General features: G+C 34.9%; 1 protein-coding gene and 1 pseudogene across 3 annotated transcripts in view; one reads left to right on the top strand and one right to left on the bottom strand.

Moving 5' to 3' along the window:
• The first annotated feature begins 2,022 nt into the window (after positions 1–2,022).
• Positions 2,023–25,288, top strand: part of LOC141502391 (cytochrome P450 3A24-like) — a 46,336-nt gene continuing 23,070 nt past the window's right edge. The window contains exons 1-8 of one of the 3 annotated variants that reach the window (XM_074207111.1): positions 2,023–2,300; positions 4,930–5,138; positions 8,210–8,382; positions 10,520–10,613; positions 16,367–16,419; positions 20,916–21,015; positions 21,634–21,747; positions 22,572–22,660. In XM_074207111.1, coding sequence (XP_074063212.1) covers positions 8,306–8,382; positions 10,520–10,613; positions 16,367–16,419; positions 20,916–21,015; positions 21,634–21,747; positions 22,572–22,660 — 527 coding nt within the window. In that variant the 5' untranslated portion in view covers positions 2,023–2,300; positions 4,930–5,138; positions 8,210–8,305. Of the gene's footprint in view, positions 2,301–4,917; positions 5,139–8,209; positions 8,383–10,519; positions 10,614–16,366; positions 16,420–20,915; positions 21,016–21,633; positions 21,748–22,571; positions 22,661–25,288 lie in introns of all 3 variants that reach the window. The other 2 variants (XM_074207110.1, XM_074207109.1) reach the window with 2 other exon arrangements.
• LOC141502392 (kinetochore protein Spc24 pseudogene) lies at positions 13,519–14,192 on the bottom strand (annotated as a pseudogene).

Raw genomic sequence — 25,288 nt, 5'->3', positions numbered from 1 at the left:
AGGTTCATAGATGTTACATATTGCACATGTATGTGGACTTTTTAAAAATATCAATCAGTTGTATGAAATTTCTTTTCACTCTAAAAATATTATTTGACATTATGGGATGTCTTTTGGTAGTTGTTAAATGTAGGGATAGTTGGGATCCTGGGGTTCTGTAAGAATAAGATTTATCAGTAAAAACTATAAGATATTTAAAAAACCAGTTAAACCTGAAAATCAAAATTCTAAAAATCAAATGTATCATTAACATTTTTAAAAGTTAAAAAATTAAATTAACATGTAAAGTTAGAAATTGTATTGTTAAATCAGTTAACTCACCGGATTTTAACAAGAAAAAGAAAACTAAATGAACTACCAGAAATTAATAAAAAAAGATGATTTCTCAACCAATAAAGGGGGGAAAAAGCTCATTGTGGCTAATTTTAGTAAAGTGTATATCAATAAATATGACTATTTAAATGAAATAGAGGGATTAGAGTTCTATTACTGTAGAGAACAGAACTAATACCAATCACAGAAAGTGCAGGGAGAGAGATATTGGTTTCAAAGGAGTGGAAAATTCCTTAGGATTAAAATTACCCCAAATTAGAATTGAGTTGCTTCATGGTGTAGAGCTTTGACCTTCTTTGGAGAAATGCTGGGTGATGGATAGATAGAGTACCAATCCTAGAGTAAGATGGATTTAAATTCAAATCCAGCTTTGGACCCTTATTAGCTTTGTGACCTTGGTCAAATCACTTCACCTTGTTTTTCTTAATTCCTCATTTGTAAAATGTGCTACAGAAGAAAATTGTAAACCACTTGCGTATCTTTGCCAAGAAAGTCACAAATGGGGTCACAGAGTGTCAGATCCAATGGAAACAATTCAACAATATGGTAAAGAATCAAGTGTTTTGCTTTCACAAGTGTGAGAAAGGGTATTGCCAGAGTCTCAGAGATGTCCGTGAAAATAAAACATTACAAAAGCCAGAATGTCTGGTTTTTGTGGAACTCCAAGAGAGGTCAACGTTATAGGAAGGAGATTTAGACAAAGGGAAGGATGAATAAAGAAATAACTTTTCAAGGACTGAATGCACCTGCTCAAGGAGGTAGCTGTTCTTTCTCAGTATAATGAGCAGGGTGGGGAAAAGATATGGGGGAAAATGTATCAATTAGATTGTGACCCCAACCAATGATTGGCACAAAGGGGAAGGACTTTCAAAGTGCATTTAAGACCTAGCATTTCTGGAGTGATGGCCCCTTTACCAAAATATTTCTCTTGTTCATATACATTCCCTCTATTCTGATCCCTTCGCACATGTACTTTATCCATATGTGTTGCAATATGTAGATATCCAGGTATAATTTCGAGAAATATCTCCTCTTCTCATTGACATATAGTGTGTTGTGAGAGAGTAAGTTCAAATTTTATAGACTGAATTATTTTCACTGCTATTTTATTATATTCCCTGTTATGGACCAGGGTACTATTGTTGATTAATAAAAGTAAAAATTTGTGTTAATGATCAGGAGCTAAGATTTGGATAGGATTCTGGCCATTTCTCAATTTTCTTGAATCTGGGATAGCTAATAGGAAGGTCCAGAGATTCTTGGGAGGACTGATCTGGGTTTGGCGTCAAGTGATTGAAATATTGGGAGTAAAACAGTGGTAAGGGGTTGGCCAGAACTACATTTACCTGGCTAAGAAATCCTTGTATGGGGCTGAGATCCAGATGAGAGGCCAGGGGATCAGAGGAGAAATGGGGAGGAGGATTTTGGTTCCCTCTCCAGGAATTTCCCCAAAAGTTAAAGCCTACCATGGGGAATGTTGCCAGCAGGAGACCAGTGAGTCTCTTGGTCAGAAGCAGGTAGGCAGGAAGCCAGAATTATTGTGCTATTGTTTGCGTCTGTGTGTGTGTGTGTGTGTGTGTGTGTGTGTGTGTGTGTGTCCCAATCCTGGGGACCTGTGGAGAAAACTGGGAGTACAGCCAAGGAGTTTTGGTAGGGGGAGGAGGAAGTCCTTCTTTAGGGCGTCTCCCTCCCTGCACTTGGCCCCACCGGCACTGAACCAGCAGTAGCAGCTGGTGTATGGATCTGGAGAGAGGGGGAGGATCTTAAAGAGAAAGCTGTGGTTCAGAGAGAGTTTAGGAAAGAACTTTTAAGAGAAATGATTAAGATTGAGAAGTTGTAGAAGGGAAGATTTCTACTCTAACTCTAAATGTGATTTTAGCTGGAGGAGTGCCCCACTTGTGGAGAGAAGGGGTCGGGGCAGGAGATTTCAAGTCCATAACCTTAAAGGAAAAGAGACCCAGCTACAGGTAAGGTGGCATGTGGGTAGGGAAAGGAAGGAAATATAAATACTAGGGGCTGGGAGACGTCTTTATTGAAAGGAAATAACGTTTAATGAATGCCTCTGCTCTGGCAATGATTTTGAAGAAGTCAAAATTGCAGATTTCTTCGCTCATGTAAACTGCAGACAGAGAAACAGGAAACTGGAAAGTATATTGGACTGAGGGATGTTTTCTGCTGAGGGTGTGATATCCTTTTTTTTATGTGATATCCTTTTGTAACTGATGAGAGATTATATTTACAGTTATTTGGTTACATCTTGTAATGTTAAAGCCTGGAATTAACATGTGATCTCTTTGAAGGGGTGATAGTATTAAGAATTATGACCCCTTCTGGGATAGATCTGTGGTTTAATGCTTAATGTGATAATGGAAGGATTGTGTTGTACAATCTAGTGATTCATGTGGTATTCTTACTACTGTTTTGTTGCATTGGAATTAATAACACATGCTAGAGAATTAAAGTCCTGTGATTCAAATGGTTTGAAAGAGCTCTGAAAGCAATGATTTGTATGTTAAGCATGGCTAGTAGTTAAACAAGTTTAAATATAGAAAATTTCCAGTTTCATATATATATACACCTATGTGTGTAAATTTGTATTATTGTGGTTATATATCCAAAACTGTGGCTGTTTTGAAGTGAAAGCAATTTTTTTGGAATACGAGAAAGACAAAATAATAGTGATAATTTGAGATTTTTCTGTGACAATATTGAGCTGAATGCAATGTGAGAATTTAAAATATGATAGGTGATCTCCTGGCCAAAGGAGGTATTTAGTTATTGTATATTACTACTGGATAGAAAGAGGGATCTTTAACCAGGTCGAATCTGATATATCATCTTTATATAGAGATGGAACAGATATGATTTCAGACAAAGGGAAGTGGGTCTGAAGAGCACAGGCCTCAAGTTTGAGGTAGGAGATGAGGCATGTAGAACCAGAAATAGAATTCTTGGTTTTAGCAAGGACCCAGGAAGGGTATTCAGAGCTTAATATAGGGAATTCATTAATTGGGACCCCATTAAGATTATAATTAGGAATGAATTGGACTCCCTTGATGTTCTAATTAGATAAAATTACTGTTTTATTTAAGGCAATGGGGTTAAGTGACTTCCCCAAGGTCACACATCTAGGTGTCTGAAGTATATGAAGTCAGATTTGAACTCAGGTCCTCTTGACTCCAGGGTTGGTGCTCTATCTACTGTGCCACCTAGCTGCCCTAAAATTACTATTTAAGATCATGAGACTTTTAGAATATATTTTCTCTTTTTATGTCTAATGTCAAGATGGTCAGTAAAAAGGAAGTGTTATTGGGTCAATGCATTGGAACTGAAGAAGCCAATGGGCTGAAGATTTCAGAAGACAGGGATAAACAATTGAAGCAGTGGCTTCCTACTGTGACCTGAAGTTGGACCCTTTTGACTTGATTTTCCCAAATGTGACATTTGAATAATGTCCCACCTGATAGAATAAATCTGACCTAAGACATTTCACTACCCACATGACCTTTTCCTGGACAAAGACATTCAAATATTATATCTATTAAGGAAATTTACGTTGGTGCCCTGGATCTTTATAGTAAGCTATTTTAAGCAAACTAGATAATGAAGTTTTAGGTCAATTTGATTTAATTGCCAGATAGGTTAGATGTGTGACTAGAAGGAGGGATTTATGGCCAAGGTGAATTTGATATATCATCATGATATAGCAGTTGTAGATCCTGCTATCAGTTATATGTTTAGATAGGAATTCAGATTCCTTAATTTTTATGTTAGAGGGGATATTTAATTAAGAAGAATGGGAAGTTTTTAGGATAATTACAGTTTCAAGGTGTAGTTTAAGGAAAGGAATGTGAGTCAGATAAGTACATCAGGAAAAGAAAACCTTTGGTATATTTGGGAATATTTTGGGAAGAAAAATCATTTTGTTAATGATATGTGATTCATTATTATAATGAGAGCAAAAAGTTAAGACCGTTTTTCTTTTAAGATCTATGATAAGGGGCAGCTAGGTGGCACAATGGATAAAGCACTGGCCCTGGAGTCAGGAGTACCTAGGTTCAAATCTGGTCTCAGACACTTACTAATTACCTAGCTGTGTGGCCTTGGGCAAGCCACTTAACCCCATTTGCCTTGCAAAAAAAAAAAACAAAACTAAAAAAAAGATCTATGCTAGGGGTGGCTAGGTGGCACAGTGGATAGAGCACCGGCCATGGAGTCAGGAATACCTGGGTTCAAATCCTACCTCAGACACTTAACTTAATAATTACCTAGCCGTGTGGCCTTGGGCAAGCCACTTAACCCCATTGCCTTGAAAAATCTAAAAAAAAAAAAAAGAGATCTATGCTGGGTAAACTTTGTACTGAGATGATTACTAAATGTATATGTTACAAACCTAACTTTATGTGCTAATTCTCATTTAGTACACTCATAGAGTGAAACACTTATGGAAGTTAATTATGTAAAAGTGAAGTATGTATGACAATATGATGGTGAGTAAGGCAAAATATGAATTGTAATAATCTCCAGAATCTTATTGTCTTGTTATGTAAACATGTGTTTTGGCTTGAATAAAATGTTAAACAGCTTCTTTACCAGAAGAGACAGTGTCAACAAGTAACCTGATATGGAAAGGACCTTTTGGTAAAGATTCAGAAGATACAGAGGACATCAGATGAACCCAGGGGAGAAGAGAAGAGAGAGGGAGAGACACTGGATCAATTTATTTCCACCATCTCTTTCCTATGTGTACATTGTTTAGTCAGGGGATCTGCCTCTTTTGATACCTGTAACTTCCCCTAGATTCTGTAAGTGTTCCCTCTGTTATGCCCCTCTCCTTATAGATAAGATACCAACCAAGGGATGAATGTTTTGACAGAAAGGAAGGGGACAGGCAAGGTGAAGATGCACTCCATTGAGAGAAAAGGAGGTCGAAATTATTCAGTAGCATGATTACATCCTACTGTATATCCCATCTAGGGAGAGTCCTATATCTGAGAATATTAGAGAATAGGGTATTATGACAGAAGTCATTTCCCAGTCTTTGTTGTGGCAGTCCTCAGCAGTTGTAGAACTGGCCCTGGGTGCCATTCTCCCCTGAGTACAGCCTAGATTCTTAGTTCCTGAACAGTTGCACTATGGCACAGGATTCTGGTTCAGAGGAAAGAAACACCAGTGGCATATGACTGAGTCAATTCAGGTTGACTATTTTCTATACCAGTTTGCACAGAATATTTTCCTGGGACATAGTGAAGGTCTGTGCACTGAACAATTTACACAGACTCATGTGAGATGCAATGATGGTACCTGGATCCCTTGTAATAGTGCATAAACTAGAAGATTCATTAAGGAAAACTGATTATGTGGACTTGCAAAAATGATATATCCAAGCTTGAGATGGCTTTTTCCAAGAAAAATCATTAATGAACATCATTAGATATGTTAGCTATTCCTGAGGTTGATCTAATGGCACAAATTCAGCATTTATTCTGATGAATTTTGGAGCCAGGGAGATCTATCTAAAGATATTTGTATAAAGACTTGATAGTGGGAGGTGGAACAGTTTTCTTTGGAAGTGTATGATTATATGGCTTATCAAGGAGGGCCCCTTGGAAGTAAAGATGAGCATTATTATCCATTTGTAGCAAACTGGGAACCTCTATTCCTAGAATATAAGTCAGCACTAAAGGGACATTATTGGATTTGGGGGACCACTGCATACCCATCTGCCAAGGGTTGGTCAGGGAGCTGTTATCCAAATTTATGGGTCTACTACCTCGGTACAGGATAAAAGTTAGGGTTATAGCCCCAATTTACATCCTGATAAAATTCTAAGCTGTAGGGGAAACAGTTACCAATCGGGCAACTAGGGCCCTGAACTTCCTGGCTGACTAAGCCATGCAAACAAGAGAGAGAGTTAGTCAACATAAAGTTGCATTAGACAATCTGTTGATTAAAGAAGTATGAATTTGTGGTCAATTGAATATATCAAGTTGTTGCCTAAAGATAAATGACAATAAAAAAGTAGTAAAAGAAATAAGCAGAGATGTCAGAAAGTTGGCACATGCTCCCTTACAAAACTAGAAAATAGGAAGATCCATGCCTGATAATGAGGAAATAAGACCTTGTTAGAAAAGGTCGTTAGTCATGTCACTAACAAGGATTATGATTTGAAGGAGGAATTACTAGGAAGGTACGGAAAGCAAAATTGATAAGAAAAACAATAAGGGGGAAATTGTGGCAAAGAATCAATTGTTTTGCTTTCACAAGGAGAGAAAGGGTATGCCAGAGTCTCACAGATGTCTGTGAGGGTAATACATTACAGAAGCCAGGATGTCTGGTCTTTATGGAAACCCAAGATATGCCAACCTGTTTACAGGAAGGAGAGTTAGACAAAGGGAAAGGTGAATAAAGAAATAACTTCTCAGGAGTTGCATGAGAGTCTGTGTTACTGTCTTTTGCACCTGCTCAAGGCAGCTGTTTTTTTTTTTTTCATTAGTATAATGAGCAGGGCAGCTGCGGGGGTGGGGGGGGGTGGGAATGTATGGGAGCAAATTTATCAATTAGATTGTGACTCCAGCCAATGATTGGTTTAAAGGGGAAGGACTTGCAAAGTGCAGGTAAAACCCAGCATTTCTGCAATTCAGGGCGCCTCTCCCCTTAAGGGAGAGATTAGCTTTTTTTGTTAAGATGTCTTAATGAAAGCTATTTTAATCACTCTTGACTAAATATTTAAGAGTCATTTATACAAGAAAGACTGGATGAGCACTTGCTTGGCTTCATCCAGGAAAAATGTTTTGTTTGTTCATATCCATTGCAGTAGGATGACCTTTAAGGTCCCCTTCACCTCTGAAATGACATGATTATGTTATTTAGGGAAGAGGATGACCAGGTTCCTTTTTTTCCCTATCAGCAGTTGGAAGCTAATGGTTAATAGCACCTTATTGTCATGGTATGAAGACTCTAATCTTTAGGCATCTATGGTTTGGTCAAGTTGTTGTGCTTCTATACAGACACATATGCTATTGAGACAAAATTCCCCTAGGTGGTTTTTCTTTGAGGATGATTAGAGAGAATATGATGAATATTTCCTCCTTCAAATACTTCAGGATTTTTCATGCTAATGATATGTATGATACTACCTCATTAGCATAGGGCTTTCTTAGTAATAGCTAACAATTATTATAGAGTTTAAAATTTGCAAATCACTTTGTCAACATTAATTGTTTTGAGGGAAACAAGAAACCTGTGAAGAATGTATCATAAATGTAATTTCTTTCCATTTCTCAGATGATATAGTTAAAGCTAAAAATGATACATCTGAGCTTGAAGACATCTTTGAAATCTCAGAATCTCATTCTTTTGATGAAAAATGTTAGAGCCTGTGATTTAAAGCAAATTTTCCATGATCATAAAATTCATAGTTGTTAGATCTTGCATTCACATTACTGCCTAATGAATTTGAGCAGATCTCTTTTTTTCAGGGTTCTGTGACTCATAATTTCTCAGTACTTTTATAGTTATTAATTGCACAGAATTTTGTGTGCCAAGGAATAAGTTCAGTGTGTGTAAAATCTAGGCATTTAATAAATGGTTGCTGATTATTTTATTTGTACTTTAGACCTCCATAAAATTTTAACTCCACTCTGGTTTTACCATCACTATTTCTGATAAGGATTGAAGATGTTTCTTCATTACCATTATATATTTAAAATGGCTAAAGCTAATTATTGTTTTCTGAAAACTGATCATTGCAAGATTCTATGATTTTGCTTCTGAGTAATAGATCAATAAAGACAAACTCTGAGACTTCATTAAACTTCCCCAGTTGTTCAAATTTTCATTGGCTATCCTATTAACTTCATCCCTTGTTTTGCAGCTTTTATATTCCTTTCAGAATTCATCAGGGAATTACAACACCACTAAGGCACAAGCATAGAAGAAGAAAAGAGAAGGGAATAAATAACTGACTAAAATGATAATGAACATCATCCCAAGCTTAAATATTGGAACTTGGACAGTCCTTGTTCTTTTCCTGACTCTCCTGTTTCTGTAAGTGAGAATCTCCCTTTTTCAATTTCTCAAGGGATTTAGGACGAGCTGCTTTGCTGTCACAAGAAATTTCACAATATTGTTTTCTAGTTACTTCTCTTCTTTGCATAATTAGCATAAGGACATAATTGTTATTTAGAATTTCTATAACTGAAAATGCTGACCTTTGTTTATATAAATGAATTGACATAGTTTGGTAGAAAAAAGTATCAAGGATAAAAATCATAAACTCCTTGATCAAAGGTTCTTTTGTAATTTTCCAAAAGAAGTGACTGAGGAGATTCTTTTAATTTTGATTAAGGAATTTAAAAGCAAAAAAAAAAAAAACTTCTTAAAGAAACTTGAGTTCATGTCAATTATCTTTTTGTCTTAATACTTTTCCGATTTTGCTCCCTATAAATATTTCCCCCCATAGTTTAGAAGGTATTACTTTATGTCCAAAATTTAAAGTTTATTTGTTAATGTTCATCTTGACCAAAACTCTGAATTCTTATCTATCAGTCAGTTTCTATGGATTCTGTATGACATATTTCTTTATTCTCTTTTTCAAAGGCTTTGAGGTGGCAGCATCATCAATGAGCACTCCTCTATTCTGTTACAACAGATTTTTTTTAACTAATCACTGTCCTGGAAAGGCAGAGACAGGTCACTGACATGAATACATATCAGAGATAGAAGCTTTTCTGTACAAAAAATTCAAGTTGATCAAGTATGTCATGTTCCATTCCAAACTGATGAGACCCATAGTCCTGTATTGAAAGGGAAAAGAGGCAGAATTTCTCAAGCAGAAATTGCAAACACCAAAATGTCAGAATTAGCTGTTTTTATTTATTTTAAGGCTTCTAATGACTTCAATGGCTATCATTTAATTATGGCCCATGGGATGTTCTTAGGTCTTTATCTCCCTAATATGTTGGTTACTTTAACACAAAATGTGACACAGGATACTATTATTAGAGGAAAATTCATGGAACTTCATTAAGTTTTCATTTTTTCTTTTTCTTGTGTCATACTATTTTAGTCAAATTGCAGAGGTTGATAATCTTATGCCCCTAGTGTATTAGAATTTTCAAAATTCCCATCAGTGAATAGAAGGAACTAAAGGTCTAAAATGACCAGTCTAGAACAAATTAAGTTGTTTTTGGACAGGGAGATAATCTAATATCAAAATATAAATAGTCAGTTTCTTTTTTTAGAGCTATCATGAAAGCATGAGCTCACAGGAGTGGGGAAATACAAACATTATATGTCATGGGATCCCTCCTAATTCATGTCAAAATCACATCAACACTCATGATGGTTTAGGAGGCACCTAGTGAGCTAGATTCCTCTTTTGATGTTCACTTACTCTTATGATCTTGATTGAGGATCTTAAATTGCTGAGCCTCAGCTTCCTCATTCATAGAATGAGGGGGTTCTTAAGTGAATTCTGAAGCCTCCTAAAACTCTAGATATATGATTCTTTCATCCTTAGTGTCATATTGGAAATCAGAACTGCCAGTTTGTGTATGGGCATTGCTCGCTGAGGGTAATGATACACTGGAGTGTTTATTGGATAGGATGTGAGATCCAGGAAGGACTTAAGGGATTATTTAGTGCAGTTCCATCATTTTCTCCCTCATTTGACAGATGAGAAACTTGAAGTTAAGACAAGAGAAGTAACCTGTCTAAGAAAACCACACAACAAAATATAATAAAAATATCATATTATGATATAGTATATTTATGGAATCTACTATTTTGAGGCTATAATCAGTAAATTGTTAGGCCAAGCAAAACAAAGAGAAACTATATACCCTTTCTGAAGAAATAATATCAAAATTAAATATGCACATAATGAATTATAAACAAACCAAGTCATTTTAAAAAATGTCAGTAGATTATTATGAAATCAAATATTATTGAATTATGTCTTTCAAATAGCAGTCATAATCTTACCCCTTACTCTAGCATATATTGAATTAGAATCAAGTGAAGTGACATATAAATCAGAAGAAAAGAACATAATATAGTTGTCATTCAAGTCTTACATCAGAGTACCTTTATAGTGTCACCCCTTTTGATTGCTGACAAGTGATCAGTTTATGTCTGAAGTCTTTGTCTTGTCTTTAATATCTTCCTCTCCTTCACTTTACAGATATGGGACTTGGACACACAAGGTCTTTAAGAACCTAGGAATTCCGGGACCAACACCTCTTCCTTTCTTTGGCACTATTCTTTCATATCGCAATGTGAGTTTCTATGAGTTCTCCTTTTCTCTCTTTGGATAGTGAAAAGAACTTTAGCTCTTGGCTCAAGAGTTAGGGACAAATACCAACTCTGATGTTTATTGCCTTTGGGATTTCGGGTAAGTCATTTGTATTCTCCCTAGGCCTCAGTTTCCTCAACTTAATGTCCAGATTTGTGCTTTAAATTTGAAGTCTAGGATCTTCTGATTCTTTGTAAGATCTCAGATTTTTAAAAGATACTTTACACTGCACTTTTCCTTCAGATGGAATGCGTATTCAGGTCTTCTTTTCTTTGGACAGTGGTTTCATTTACAAGTCTTAGGGACTTAATGCTTTATAGTAAATTCTTTCTGAATGCTTGTCAGTGTTATTAATAGTCACTAGATGATTTTAGCCATTTATTCAAAAGAATTTGCCTTTTGAATTCTTTGTACTCAGTGCTCCAGGAGATAATGACTGGACCTGAGATTTAATGGGCATAAGAATTTCCAGGTGAGGTAACTGCTATTATCACCTGACTTTCCTTACAATTTTTAGTCTCAGAGAGTCACCTGAAGTAATTGTTATATATTTTGTCCAGTTCCACACAAGTGGATTGTATGAGAGGTAGAACTTGAACCTGGGAGTGCTTGATTTTGAGGCTAGTTTTGAAAGTTCTTTGTACCTTTCTACTGACTATATAAAATCAGAAGATTTGTCATGTACTGAAAACAAAGATGGAATAGATTGATGGATCAATGACTTTAATAGGTGACACAACCCCTCATCTTTTCTGAGCTTTGCTTAACTATATTATTAGCTTGTGGGGAGAATTAAATGAGACATACAAACTCATGAAGTAGATATGAAATAGCTTTAGAAAATTTACTATCAACAGTAAATAAAAATTCTCAAAGGATGTAATCATCATTATATTAACAATTATCATTAATGAATATTTCCTAATCTATTTTGAGTGATACACTCTACTAAATCAAGGATTCTTAACATGGGAAATATAATTTTTAATAACTATTTTAGTAAAATTGGTTGTTTTGTGATGTTATGTGTTTTATGTATTCAGAAAGGTTCCATAGGTCTTTTCAGATATAAAAAGATCTAATGACACTTAAAATATTAAGAACTTGTAAAAAATCCATAGTGGATGAGGATCCTATTATCCAGGACAGAGAATGACATGTGCTGAGAAAATTGCAATATAAATGAGAATATAGTAAGAGCATAAATGTGTAGGGTGTATTAATCCATCAATCATAAACCCTTTAATTAAGTTCCTACTATGTCCTAGGTACTGCATTGAAAATACAGTGAATAAAATAATCACTACTTTAAGCATACTTTCATAATATAATAAAAAGATATTAGAGTTAAAATCAAGAGAGCAAGGATGTTGGAGAAATTTATGTTGAAGAGATCAGGAAAGGAAGAGATGTTGAAGAGATCAGGAAATAGGTACATTTGAATTGGACCAGATCCTCCAAGCAAGCAGAGAGCACAGCAATTATTTTATATTTAATTTCATAATTTAAGGCATTTATCATTATTCATTATTTTTCTTTAGTATTTTATTTTTGCCCAGTTACATGTAAAAACAAATTTTAGCACTCAATTTTAATACTTTGACTTCCACATTCTTTCTCTTCCTCCCTCCTTACCACTGAACCCCAAACTGAGAAGGCAAGCAATTAAATATAGATTTTATATGTGTAGTAATGCAAAACATTTCCATGATAGTCATGTTGTTAAAGAAAATATAGACCAAAAAAATTCCTCAAGGAAAAGAAAGCAAAAGAGAGGCAGTGAAGTGGGGCATTGGATAGAACACTGGCTTAGGAGTCAGGAGGACATGAGTTCAAATCAGGCTGAAGACACTAAAGACTTACTTAGCTGTGTGACCTTGGGCAAGTCACTCTCCCCCATTGCCTTGCAAAAAAAAAGAAAACCAAAAAATGTGATTCAATTTGTATTCAGAAACCATCAGTTCTTTCTCCAGGGATGGATAGCATTTTTCACTTTAAGTCCTTCAGAGTAGTCTTGGATCATTATATTGCTGTAAGTAGTTTAGTTTTAGCTATAACTGAGGAATATCTTACAATATTGCTGTTACTGTGTCCATAAAAATTTTCAGCTTGCATCAGTTCATGTAAGTCCAAAGTTTACTGAGAGCATCCTGCTCATCATTTCTTAGAATAGTATTTCATCATGACAACATATGACAGTTAATTCAGCCATTCCCCAGTTGGCAGACATCCCCTCAATTTCCAAATCTTTGCCATCAGAAAAGACCTACAATAAATATTTTTGTACATATAGGTCCTTTGCCTATTTGAGTTTTTAATCTCATTTGAGATACAGACCTAAGGGTGGTGTTGCTAGGTCAAAAACAATGATTGATTTTTTTTTTTAGTCACTAATTCCAAATTTCTATATGGAATGATTTAGTTCACAGTTCCACCAACAGTACATTTATTTCTCATTTTTCCCACATCCCCTACAACATTTGTGATTTTTCTTTCCTGTCTTAATAGACAATCCAATAGACATGAAGTAGTACCTTGGAATTGTTTTAATTTGCATTTCTCTAATCAATAGTGAGAGCATTTTATCTATATCTAAATATAACTTTGATTATTTCATCTGAAAACTTTTGATAATTTATCAATTGGGAAATAGCTCTTATTGTTATAAATTTTATTATTTTCCTTCTTTGTTTGATAAATGAGACCCTTATCAAAGAAATTTGTTTCAAATTTTTTCATTTACCATTGCTAACCTCTCTGATATGCTCTACCTTTTTTCAAAGCAAAAGCAAAATAGATTTAATTAAAAGGGATGATCATTTTGCTAGAAGATAACATAGATAATAAAGTAATATCAATATTAAATATATATGCACCAAATCATATAGTATCCACATAAATGAATTTTCCTACAATTACCTACCCTCCACTCTCACATTCCCTATCCCCATATATCCATCAGTGAGACCACTGGATTGGTCACCACTGTGTAATCGCCGAGTTCCAGAGATAGTCACTGAAAAACTCCTTAGAGTTCAGGGTGTTTTTGAAATAGATAGACTGGGCAATGGTGAGATGATGATGAATGCCTTTGATTTTCATTGATTCACATTCATAATCCCATTCTATTTGACTGACTCAAAGATAAAATTTAGATATGTACGTTGCTGGAGGGATCTCAGTTGTTGAAGATCCTTCTGTTTTTCTGAGGTCTTGGTCCATTTCCTTCTGTTCTTCCAGTTCTTTTGTCAACAGATGTAGATCAGCCTTTAGATTGGCATCTTTCTCACTGTCCTGCAGCTCAGATTCAATTTTGTGTAACTTGGATTCAACACGTTGTGCTGTTTCATCTTCATCAATAAGTTTTTGAATCACATCTTCCTCCACAGAAAGGATCTCTGTGAGGAGCAGATGGGTGGTCTTTTTTTTTTGTGTCCATCAGGTTCTTGATCATCTGGTCCTACCACTCTAGGAGTCACTGCAACTGCACCCTGGTCCAGTTGGGATTGAGCAGACCAAACAATCATTGGCTCACCTCCTCCACCTCCTGAAATACTGCCATGGCCAGGGCAGGACCCCCTACTTTCTTACCCCTTTCCCTTTCTACTTTTCTGAGTGTGTTATCCTTCTTTGAGTCAATTCTGATTAGAATAAAGTTTACTCAGTATCTCTCAACTGCCTCCTCTTTCTATCCACTGCAAAAGTTTTTTTCTTGTCTCTTATATATGACGTAATTTACCCCATTCTACCTCTATTTTTTCCCAGTACATTTCTCTCTCATACTTAATTTAATTTTTTATAAATATCTTATTCATGTGTGCCCTCTGCTTATATGAATATTCCTTATAACTATCCTAATAAGAGATTTCTTAAGAATTATAAGTATCATCTTCCCATTTAGAAATTTTTAACATTTTTAAATTTAAATTTTAAATTTAAATTTTTAAATTTTACCCGCATTAAGTCCATTAAGCTTTCCCTTTCCTGTTTGCCTTTTAATTTGCAGAGTGGATATAAGATTTTGACTTATACTTGAAGATTGAAATTCCTATTCAACTCTTGTCTTTTCATTAGGAAAATTTGAAAGTCCCCTAATTCATTGAATAGGTATTTTTTCCCTTGAACATTTATGCTCAGTTTTTCTTTGGAGTTGAATTTTGGTTGTAATCCAAGATTTTTTTGCCTTCCAGATGATCATATTCCAAGTCTTCCAACTTTTAATGTAAAAGTAAATCTTGTGTTATCCTGACTGTGGCTCAATAATTCACTTGTTTCTTTCTGGCTATTTATATTTTCTCCTTGACCTGGGAGGTCTGGAATTTGACCATGATATTACTGAGACTTTTACTTTTGAAATCTCTTTCTGTAGATTCTTTCAGTTTCTATTTACCTTCTTGTTCTAGAATACCAGGAAACTTTTCCTTGATAATTTCTTGAAACATGATGTCTGGGCTCTATTTTTGTTCATGGCTTTCATGAATTTTATCTCATGAATCTATTTCCTAGGTCATTTGTTTTTCTAATGAGATAATTCATATTATCTCCCATTTATTCATTCTTCGGTTTGTTTTGTTAATTGATTTCTCATAAAGTCATTAGTTTCCATTTGCATGATTTTAATTTTTAATGAATGATTTTCTTCAGTATGCTTTTTGTAATTCCTTTTTCATTTGGTCTATTCTGCTTTACAGGGCATTCTTTTCCTCATTGATATTTTTGTACCTCGTTTTTAATTCTAGTTTTTTAAGGTGTTATTTTCTTCATCATTTTTTTGTTTCTCCTTTACCATACTGTTAACTTACTTTTTCCATGATTTTATTACCTCACTCTCATCCCTTTTCTTAATTTTTTGTTTATATGTCTAAATACTTCCATAACCTGAGACCAATTCATAATTTTTCTGGAGACTTTGGAGGTAGGAGCTTTGAAATAGTTATCTTTTTTCTGAGTATGTATGTTCCTCTTCCTTGTTACACAGTAACTTTCTATGTTCATATTCTTTTCCATTGCTTGCTCTTTTCTCCAGTCTATTAATTTTTAGCTCTTTGTTACAGTAGGTTTCTGCTTCTAGGATGAAGAGTGCAGGGTTTGTGCAATAGTTTTCAAAGCTATTTCTAGGGACCTGTAAGTTCTTAGTTCTTACAAGGTGGTATGACCTAAGGAGAGGTGTGTTTACTACTCTCCTGGTCTGTGCTCTGAGAGTGACCATAAATACTCGTTTCTGCCCTGTGAAGAGGGTCCTTGATCCATTATGGCTGCAAATTCTGGTATGCTAGTGTTCCTCTTCACTTTGAGACTGTCACCTGGGACCTGGAGCAGAGTATGGACAAAGTAAAAGAGTTTTACAATTAGTGCTAGTAAAAAGATCCCTATAATCCAATCAGTTGTTCAACTCCCTTATTGACTATGGAATAGTAGCTGCTACAGCTGATTGGCTCCAAATTCCTGTACCTAGTTTGCTAGCAACCTTTTTGGTGCTAGACTCTACTCTCCCCTTTCACCCTGGAGCAACAGATTGTCTTGCTAATTTAAATTGTCTTAGCCTGGAAAACTGTTTTATTCTATCTTTTTATGGGTTATACCATTCTAGAATTTATAAAGAGTTATAATTTAAAAGTATTTTCAGGGCATTGGAGGGTTTGGGTTCGGGTTACCTTTATTCTACTATCTTGACTCCATCCTCAACATTATTTATTATTAGGAATTCATGAAAATATTTTATTTAAATTTTTGTAGGGTTTTGCTGCTTTTGACCTGGCTTGTTTTAAAAAATATGGGAAAACCTGGGGGTAAGTAATCTTTCCATTTTCCCTACATATTTCTATCATCAGCCACACATAGCTCTCCATCTCAACTCAAATATAACTGTGTAGTTAGAGGAATTAGAGATCTATTTAATACCACAGAATTGTAATTCAGGATCATCATAACGGGCACCTAATATTATATTATATTATTCTAGGTTTTGGAATTTGGACATACCCCTCTTTGATTTCAGTGCTATGATAACATGAATGTTGAAGAAATAAGGAAACTTTGTTTTAATGTCTACCAGGTGTAGACTTGCTTAGCAAGATACAAATTGAGATACAGACAGAACTGAAAATGAGTTCCAGCCTTCAAGAAGCTTCCACCCTATTGAATGATTTGGCATGTAAAAACTATAAGAATTGACAAGAGATGATCACAAAATAATAACATGTAGGGATATGAGGGTAATCATTATTTATTTTAGTATTTTTTTTATTTCTGCACTGCAGTGGGGTTAAGTGACTTTCCCAAGGTCACACAGCTAGGTAATTATTAAGTAGCTGAGGTCACATTTAAACTCAGGTTCTCTTGACTCCAGGGCAGGTACTCTATCCACTGCATCACCTAGCTGCCCCTTTTTTAGCAGTAATTTTACTTCCTAAGGTGTTGCCTCACTTTCTTTAATTTATTATTTAAAACTTTATTAAATCTGATCCATGAATGTGGACCCAATGAATTTATGAGAATTCATACTTAATAAATAAATAAGTAAATAATGAGTATGAAGAATTAAGCAAGTGATGTATTTTTAGAAATGTTTGAAATTTTATGTGATATGCTTATATCTATGCAACTTCAAAGTACATGATATCACATTAACCTTAATTTCTATGAATAATCTATGTTATATTGATTAACATTAATGTAGTATCTGATACCTTGTCAATCTAGACACTCCTATAAGCTATTCCAGATTGAAGAGAATTAAGAAGAGGGTCAAAATCCTGTTCAAATCTTAGCTCTTGAGCACTAACACAAATTTTTACTTTTATTAATTAGCTATAGGACACTGGTCCATAACAGGGAATATAACTAAGTAGTAGTGAAACTTATTCAACAACAGAACATGATCTCTATAAACTTTGAGCTCATACTCTCCTAACACACAAAAAAATCAGTGAGAAAAGGAGATCTTTCTAGAAATAATGTCTGGACATCTACATGTTGGTATACATATGGGTGAAGTACATGTGTGAAGGAATAAGTATACATCTGTATCTGTATACGTATATATATGTATATGTGTTTATATATGTATGTATACCATATGAGTACCAATGCGCTTTGCTGATGTTATTGTGCTATTCCATTAGCTTTTATTCCTACCAATCATCTTCCACCACAGTTTTTCTTCTTGTGTTGCATCTTAGCTGCTTTGGGATACCAAGATTCTAATTTCTATCTTACAATCTTAGGAGGGTCATCTATTGATTGGTTCTGGAAAAGTATGCCATGATAATATACCTCTTATATTGTCTTCATAGTCATGGTCAACTATTCCTCAATATTTAGGTGCAAGTACCCACAATGCTTCATCCTGAATACTTGTCCTTACTGTATTTACTCCTATTATTTTTAAGGCAATTTTCCATCACCTATTGCTTCTATCCTTCAAGGAATCCACACCCTCTTATCTTCCAATTTTCCTACACATCTGTAAACTTTTCAACTAACTTGATTCCTAATTTTTTGCTGTAATAGAAACCTGAATCTCTCCTAAACATTCCATATCCCCTAAAATGCTTTCTGCTCTTTCTCCTATTCCCTCCATCTTCTACTTATGGGTTTGGGTGATGAAGAAGGTATATTCTTTAATCATCGCTGTAGTTTCTAGATCATTCTTCTTTCACTGTCTCCCAAATACTTTGCCCTTTTTTATTTGCTCAGCTCCAAATAAATTTCCCATCTTTTTCAATGACCATGGTTCAGAGTTCACTATCTTCTTCTCAACTCACCCTTTACACTTGGCTACAAAATAATATTTCAATTTATATCCTGTCCATGAGACTCCTCAACTTCTAATATTTCAAAGAGTTTCTTTTTCTACATTCAGGCATCATGTTAACATTTTTGAACTAATAATCTCATCAGGATCAAAAATCAAGAATTGAAATTACACAATTTAATCACCAAATCATTTCCTTTTGCCTATCCCACCCACTCCCCCTAAATCTCATGTTCTCATTCTTACTGTACATGGCGGTTCTTGACCAATTGCTACTTTTCTGTGCTGCACCCCCCATTGGCCTTTATTTGTCACAATGCTTGGATTTGTTCCTATTGTTTTCTATTTTAATGCTTTACTACCACCACTTTTGGTATCCCTCAAATTCTTTTCTTTTACCAATCCCAATTGCATATCCTCATTCTACAAATCCAAAGCTTGCAAATTCCAAGAACAGATTTCTCTACTTATATTACAATACAAAAATCCCATTTGTAGAGAAATTGGGTCAGTTTCACCCAATTCAAATTCATGGCACACACTTTTAGCTGAGAACCTAGGTGACACCATGGGTACAGAATTAGGCTTGGAATCAGGAAGAGCTGAAGTTCAATTTGTCCTCATCAACTAACTGTGTGATACTGGGCAGGTTACTTAAACCTGTTTGCTTCAGTTTCTTCATCTGTAAAATGAACTGAAGAAGGAAATGGAAAGCCCCTTCAGTATATTTTCCAAGGAAATCCCAAAGAGGATTGTGATCATTTGCACATGATTGAAGTCACTGAATAACAATATTGTAATAAATTTTTACTTATTTTGCTAGGTATTTTCCTATTTGATTTTAGTCTGTTAATGATAAGTCTTAAAGCTGCTTTCAGATCCCCAATGAGTTTGAAATATCTATACCATGTTTTTTTTCTCTTTTCAATTATTTTTCCCTCTTATCTAAGATTTATTCAATTTCCTGTAATTTTTTTTTAGGTTTTTGCAAGGCAACTAGGGTTAAGTGGCTTGCCCAAGGCCACACAGCTGGGTAATTATTAAGTGTCTGAGACCAAATTTGAATGCAGGTACTCCTGACTCCAAGGTCAGTGCTTTATCCACTACGCCACCTAGCTGCCCCTAATTTCCTGTAATTTTCAATTCCATCTCTACATCATCTCTAAAATCTCTTTTATATTCATACTGTCACCACTTCTAACTCTAATATAATTTGTTATTACTACTCTTAAACTATTGCTGTGGCCTCCTGACAGGATTCTTTATGCCTCAACTCTCCTTTCTGGTTGGTCCATTTAAAATATTTTTTTTATTTTTAAAAACTTATATTTAAGATTCCTTTAAGAAAATGGAGTTTGATGCACTTGCCTCCACTCTGGTTTCTACTTCACCTGTGGAGAGGTCTAATAATTTGATATCACTCATATATGTAGTCATGCAAAACCAGTTTCCATATTGGCATGTTTCCAAAAAATTCCAAGAAAAATCAAGAAGCCACAAAGGAATACATTTCTTCAGTTCTCTCTTTGGGTGTGGATGGCATTTTGCATCCTGAAAGGATCCTTTGGAATTTTTTTTAGACTCTTTGCTCCCTTCTTACTGCAGTTATCATAATAATACTTCTTGTACATAAATCTGTTTATATTCACACTAATACACAAAAGTCCTCCATGGCTCCCAATTACCTTCTAAGTAAAATTTAAAAATGATTGCTTGGGGGCAGCTAGGTGGCGTAGTGGATAAAGCATTGGCCCTGGAGTCAGGAATACCTGGGTTCAAATCCGGTCTCAGACACTTAATAATTACCTAGCTGTGTGGCCTTGCGCAAGCCACTTAAACCTGTTTGCCTTGCAAAAAAAACCTAAAAATAAATGAGTGCTTGATAGTCAGAACTCTCCTAGAATATTAGCACCTTATCTTCCCAGGCTTATTTCCTATTACTTCATATTATTTCCTATTACTTCCTATTACTTCCCTCTGTAACTGATTGATCCTGGCTCCCAAATACATTTGCCACTCTGTGACTTCTCAGGCTATTTTCCCTCCTTTCTTCCTTTTCCTATTGAGTACTGACCATTCTTTAAGATCAGTTCAAATGTTACTTTCTGAATGAAACCATTCCCTTTTTCCCATCATACATCACAACAACAATGAAATATCTTAATTTTTTAATGTACTTTATCCATATTATCTTAGTTGATCCCCCAACAAATCTTTAAGATTGGTGCAACTGTTATCTTCATTTTGCTAATGAGGAAACTGAATTGAGAGAGATTACTGATTTGCATGGGGTCACAGAACTAGGAAGAGTCTGAAGCAGGATTGTTACTTAAGCATGCACTAAATATTTCATAAATATTTTCTGATGAGTTTTATTTTAGATTTTTGGTTCAGTTCCACATCTCAAATTAAAGACAAATTAAGGCAGTAATGAACGCGTGGCCATAAATTTATAGTTTCCACTGGCAAATTCTGTTTCCAACAATGTAACTTGGTGACTAGTGTAATTTGTTCCATTTTGCGGTCTAGGATTTTTGATGGTAGACAACCTCTGTTGGCTGTCATGGATCCAGAGATTATCAAATCAGTGCTGGTAAAAGAGTGCTATACCATCTTCACTAATCATCGAGTAAGTGACAGTGGAAAAGTGTTTCTGGAAGTCATGTAGAAAATATGTGAGAAGTGTTAAGGATCACACAGTTTTTAGACCACCTCTAAAATATTAATTTCATTATTGATATTCTTTCAGAAAAGAGGGAAGGCAAGTAGCCTAGCTGAAGGCAAAGTAGCTTGAGCTGGAAAAAGAAACAGCTTTTATTGGGTGATTTGGACCCCATCATTTTGGGGCTTGAAATCATGGGAGTGGCAATTACTCCCCAACAATTAGACTTACATATATTGTAGCACTAGGATCATTATTAAAGGGAAAAATCACTGTGGATATTAGGTCTACTTCACTCATCTGTACAGGCAATAACTATTCATCAATTGCTTCCAACAGCCAGATGGTCATGTGAAACATATTCTTAAATGTTCCTCTAAGTTTTTTGCTTTTGACCAGGCATTTCCAGTTATTATCCTGGGGAAAAAATTCTATGGAGGAGGTGCAGGGCATCCCCATCAAATGTCAAACATTTACTTCGCATGCAACAGGCCAGTCAAAATAACTGGAAAGTGTAATAGAAACATGATTCTGGTTTCATCACTTAATACAAGAATAGTCTTGTCTTTTACATATTTCTCCCAGAATTTGGGTTTATCAGGAATTTTGGAGAGTGCTGTCTCACTTGCTGAAGATGACCAATGGAAGAGAATTCGAACAGTGTTGTCTCCAACATTTACAAGTGGAAAACTCAAGGAGGTAAAGCAATGAACATTGATCAGATTCTAGAAGACTGAGTCTAGGAGAGATCAAAAAAATGAGTTTCAGTGATTTTCTGCCAACAATTTTGAGCATCCTATAAGAGAATATTTTGTTTCCTATGTTTTTGTGACTGAATGGAGATGACACTCTAGATTTAGAAAATCTGATCTCCAAACTCACCTCTGATGTCTATTACCTGACTGAGCATTTGCAAGTCACTTAAGCATTCTGGCTGCAGTTTCTTTATCTTTAAAATGATTTATTTAGACTACATGTCCTAGAAAGCCTTTTCTTTCGATTGTAGTATGATTCTTTTTAAAAAAGATTATTATTGTTTTTTGAATTTTACAATTTCCCCCCCAATTTCACTTTCCTCCTCTCATCCCCACAGGAGGCAGTCTGATAGTGTTTACATTGTTTCCATATTATACATTGATCAAAATTGAGTGTATTGGGAGAGAAATGATCTCCTTAAGGAAAAAAAATACAATATAAGAGATAGCAAAATTAAATAATAGATAAATTTTTTAAAAAAATTAAAGATAGAGTCTTTGGCTTTTGTTTAAACTCTACAATTCTTTCTTTGGATAAAGATGGTATTCTCTATCACAGATAGCCTAACATTGTCCCTGATTGTTGCACTGAGGAAATGAGTAAGCTCATTAAGACTGATCATCAGCTCCTTAAGTAGTATGATTTTTGACATCCTAATAGAGAGAAAGCAATTTATGAAATACCATCGTGCTTTTTTATGGTTTGGGAAGACTGTTTTGTTTGGGAACTAATTTTTCCATATGTAATTATTGTCATTTGGCATTTAGATGTTTCCCATCATCAAGCGATATGGAGATGTTTTAGTGAAGAATCTGCAGCAGGATACAGAGAAAATCAAGTCTGTAACTTTGAAAGAGTAAGTATGGGGCCACAAGTGGAGAAATCTGAGGAGAAATAGGAAATCTTGGTTGCCTAAACCTTTCTCCTGCCATTTCCCCCAGAAATGGGAGCACCTACTTTTAGAGTTATTCTCTTGATTTTTTTTTAACAAAGTAAGTGAAAGGACAACATAGTTAAATCTAGCCCTCTGAGGTTAAATACCTTGAACAGCTATTGAAAAAGTGATAACTCTACTTTAGCTTCTTTTTTTCTTTATTCATTTATTCTGAACTCTCTATTCTAGCTTTGAAAATTATCATACAATTAAACCTTTAAAAAATTTTTAAAAGTTTCTCCAAAATTTCTACTGATTTTTTGTTTGCTTTCATGAAAGCATTTTAAATCCTTTTCTTGATTTCTTCCTTTATATCTTCCAAAAATTGTATTTGAATTTGTGCCCAAGTTGTATTTTCCTTTGAGGCACAGCTTGTAGATTTTTTGGGGGGCAGTTCTTTACTTCTGAGTATGTGTTTTGAGTGTCTCTTCATCAAAATAGCTTTTCATAATGGGATTCTTTTTGTTTCTTTTTTAATTTTTTTCAACTTCCTGACTTCATAATTTCTGTTAGGCCCAGATTCAACATACTTCTTGAGGAAATAGCTACTTTGGATCTCTTGCAGCTTTCTTGCGTTATTGGTTATTTTGTTAATCCAGGCTCCAAAGGTCTGGCTTCAAAGAAACTTAGGCTGGAAACTTCTACGCTTTGCATGCTCTAAATCACTGGTGGGGAACATCCTGCCCAGGGGTCATATGAGGACAAAATCATTTGGTCTAGTGCTGCCCCAAGAACTACAAATGGAATTCAAAATTCAATAAATCCAATCACTTTTAAGGGATGAATTAATTAAATGTTTGGTCATATATAGTAGACAAATGTTGCTGTAAATATCCAAATAGCCTTTGGCAGAAAAAAAAGGTTCCCCACCCCATTCTATGTGGTCATTTTCAGGTCAAAGTCTGATTATTCCTTTGTTCCTTCCCTATCACCAGTAAGGTCTGAGCTTTATAGGCTCCTGACTTGTATTTTGTTTGATTGGAACTATAGGCTTCACTTCAGTCTGAGATTCCACTCATGATTATTCCTCACACACATTGGTCTAAAAGCTACAGCATTGAACTTTGTTGTTGCTTGCTTCTGAACTTTTCTCTTGTTAAACAAGTGATAAATGCCTGTGATTGATTCTCACAGCTGGGTCCTGTCCCCTTCCATAGTCCACGTTGCATCTGTGACTTAGAAAAGTGTCAGAAGTGATAACCTCCAGTTGGCAACTGTTCCTGTACCTTACATAGGTTCACAGTGTTTCAGTATTTGTTTAGAACTTTTTATTTCCTTTGGGCAAAGTCTCTTGTTGCTGGAATGTTCCATAGGGCTATTTTCTGCCCAGTATCCAAAGACCTTATGTATGTTTTGGAAGGAGCTCTCTGTGTGATTCCTGCTTCTCTTCCTTTAACTCCATTTTCATTACTGCTTTCTTAAATTTCAAAAAGATCACTTCCTGCTAATTTTAATTCTTGTTGACCTGATACTGGTGATGATCATTTATTTTTTCTGCAGGAACTTTATGATCCGTGTTTGAGATTCTATTCTTTTTGGTCTTCCTCCTAATTATCTGACCAGTCTTTCTCTTTCTGCTTTGCTGAATGTCCATCCATGTACTACCTAGTAATTGCAGCTTAATCTGTCAAGAATAATTTGTTGCTATTTAATTTATTAAGGAAAAAACATTAAGGGGCAGCTAAGTGGTACAGTGGATAAAGCACCGGCCCTGGAGTCAGGAGTACCTGAGTTCAAATCCGGACTCATACACTTAATAATTACCTAACTGTGTGGCCTTGGGCAAGCCGCTTAACCCAATTGCCTTGCAAAAAAATAAAAAACCTAAAGAAGAAGAAGAAGAAGAAGAAGAAGAAGAAGAAGAAGAAGAAGAAGAAGAAGAAGAAGAAGAAGAAGAAGAAGAAGAAGAAGAAGAAGAAGAAAACATTAAGCAGATATCCCATTCAAAATAATTCTAGAATACTTAGGAGTACAACTACCAAGCCAAACCAATGACCATAAGAACAAAACTATTTACAAAGTTTTCTACAATTAAAATAAGAATTAAATAAGTGAAGAAATATTAGTTTTCCTGTGTACACTGGGCCATTATAATAAAAATGACAATTTTATATGAATTAATCTGTATACAAAGTCATTCCAATTAAAATACTAAAATAGTTTGCTGAGTTAGAAAATAATAAGAAAATTAATCTGGAAGAACATAAATTCAAAAATATCAAATAAACTAATAGAACATTTAAAAGAACACGTTTAGTAGTATTGTCTTTAAAATATTAGAAGGTGGTAATGATCAAAACTGCCTCTTACTGGCTAAGAAACAGAAAGGTAGATCAATGGAACAGAGTAGTAGACCTGAAATTTACAAAAGGAAATAAATATAGTAACCTTGTATTAGCTGAATGTAAAGAATTAAAATTTTACAATAAGAATGCATTATTTGGTAACAATTGTAGGGTAAATTGGAAAAGTGTATGGTAAAAATTGGGCTTAGATCAATATCTTATACTATCTACCAATATATGATAAAAATGGATGAACAACCTATAT

The sequence above is a fragment of the Macrotis lagotis genome, chromosome X (assembly GCF_037893015.1).
Source record: "Macrotis lagotis isolate mMagLag1 chromosome X, bilby.v1.9.chrom.fasta, whole genome shotgun sequence".
Classification (NCBI taxonomy): domain Eukaryota; kingdom Metazoa; phylum Chordata; class Mammalia; order Peramelemorphia; family Peramelidae; genus Macrotis; species Macrotis lagotis.
The sequence above is the reverse complement of the archived record's forward strand: the minus strand, read 5'-3'. Positions and strand labels throughout refer to the sequence as shown.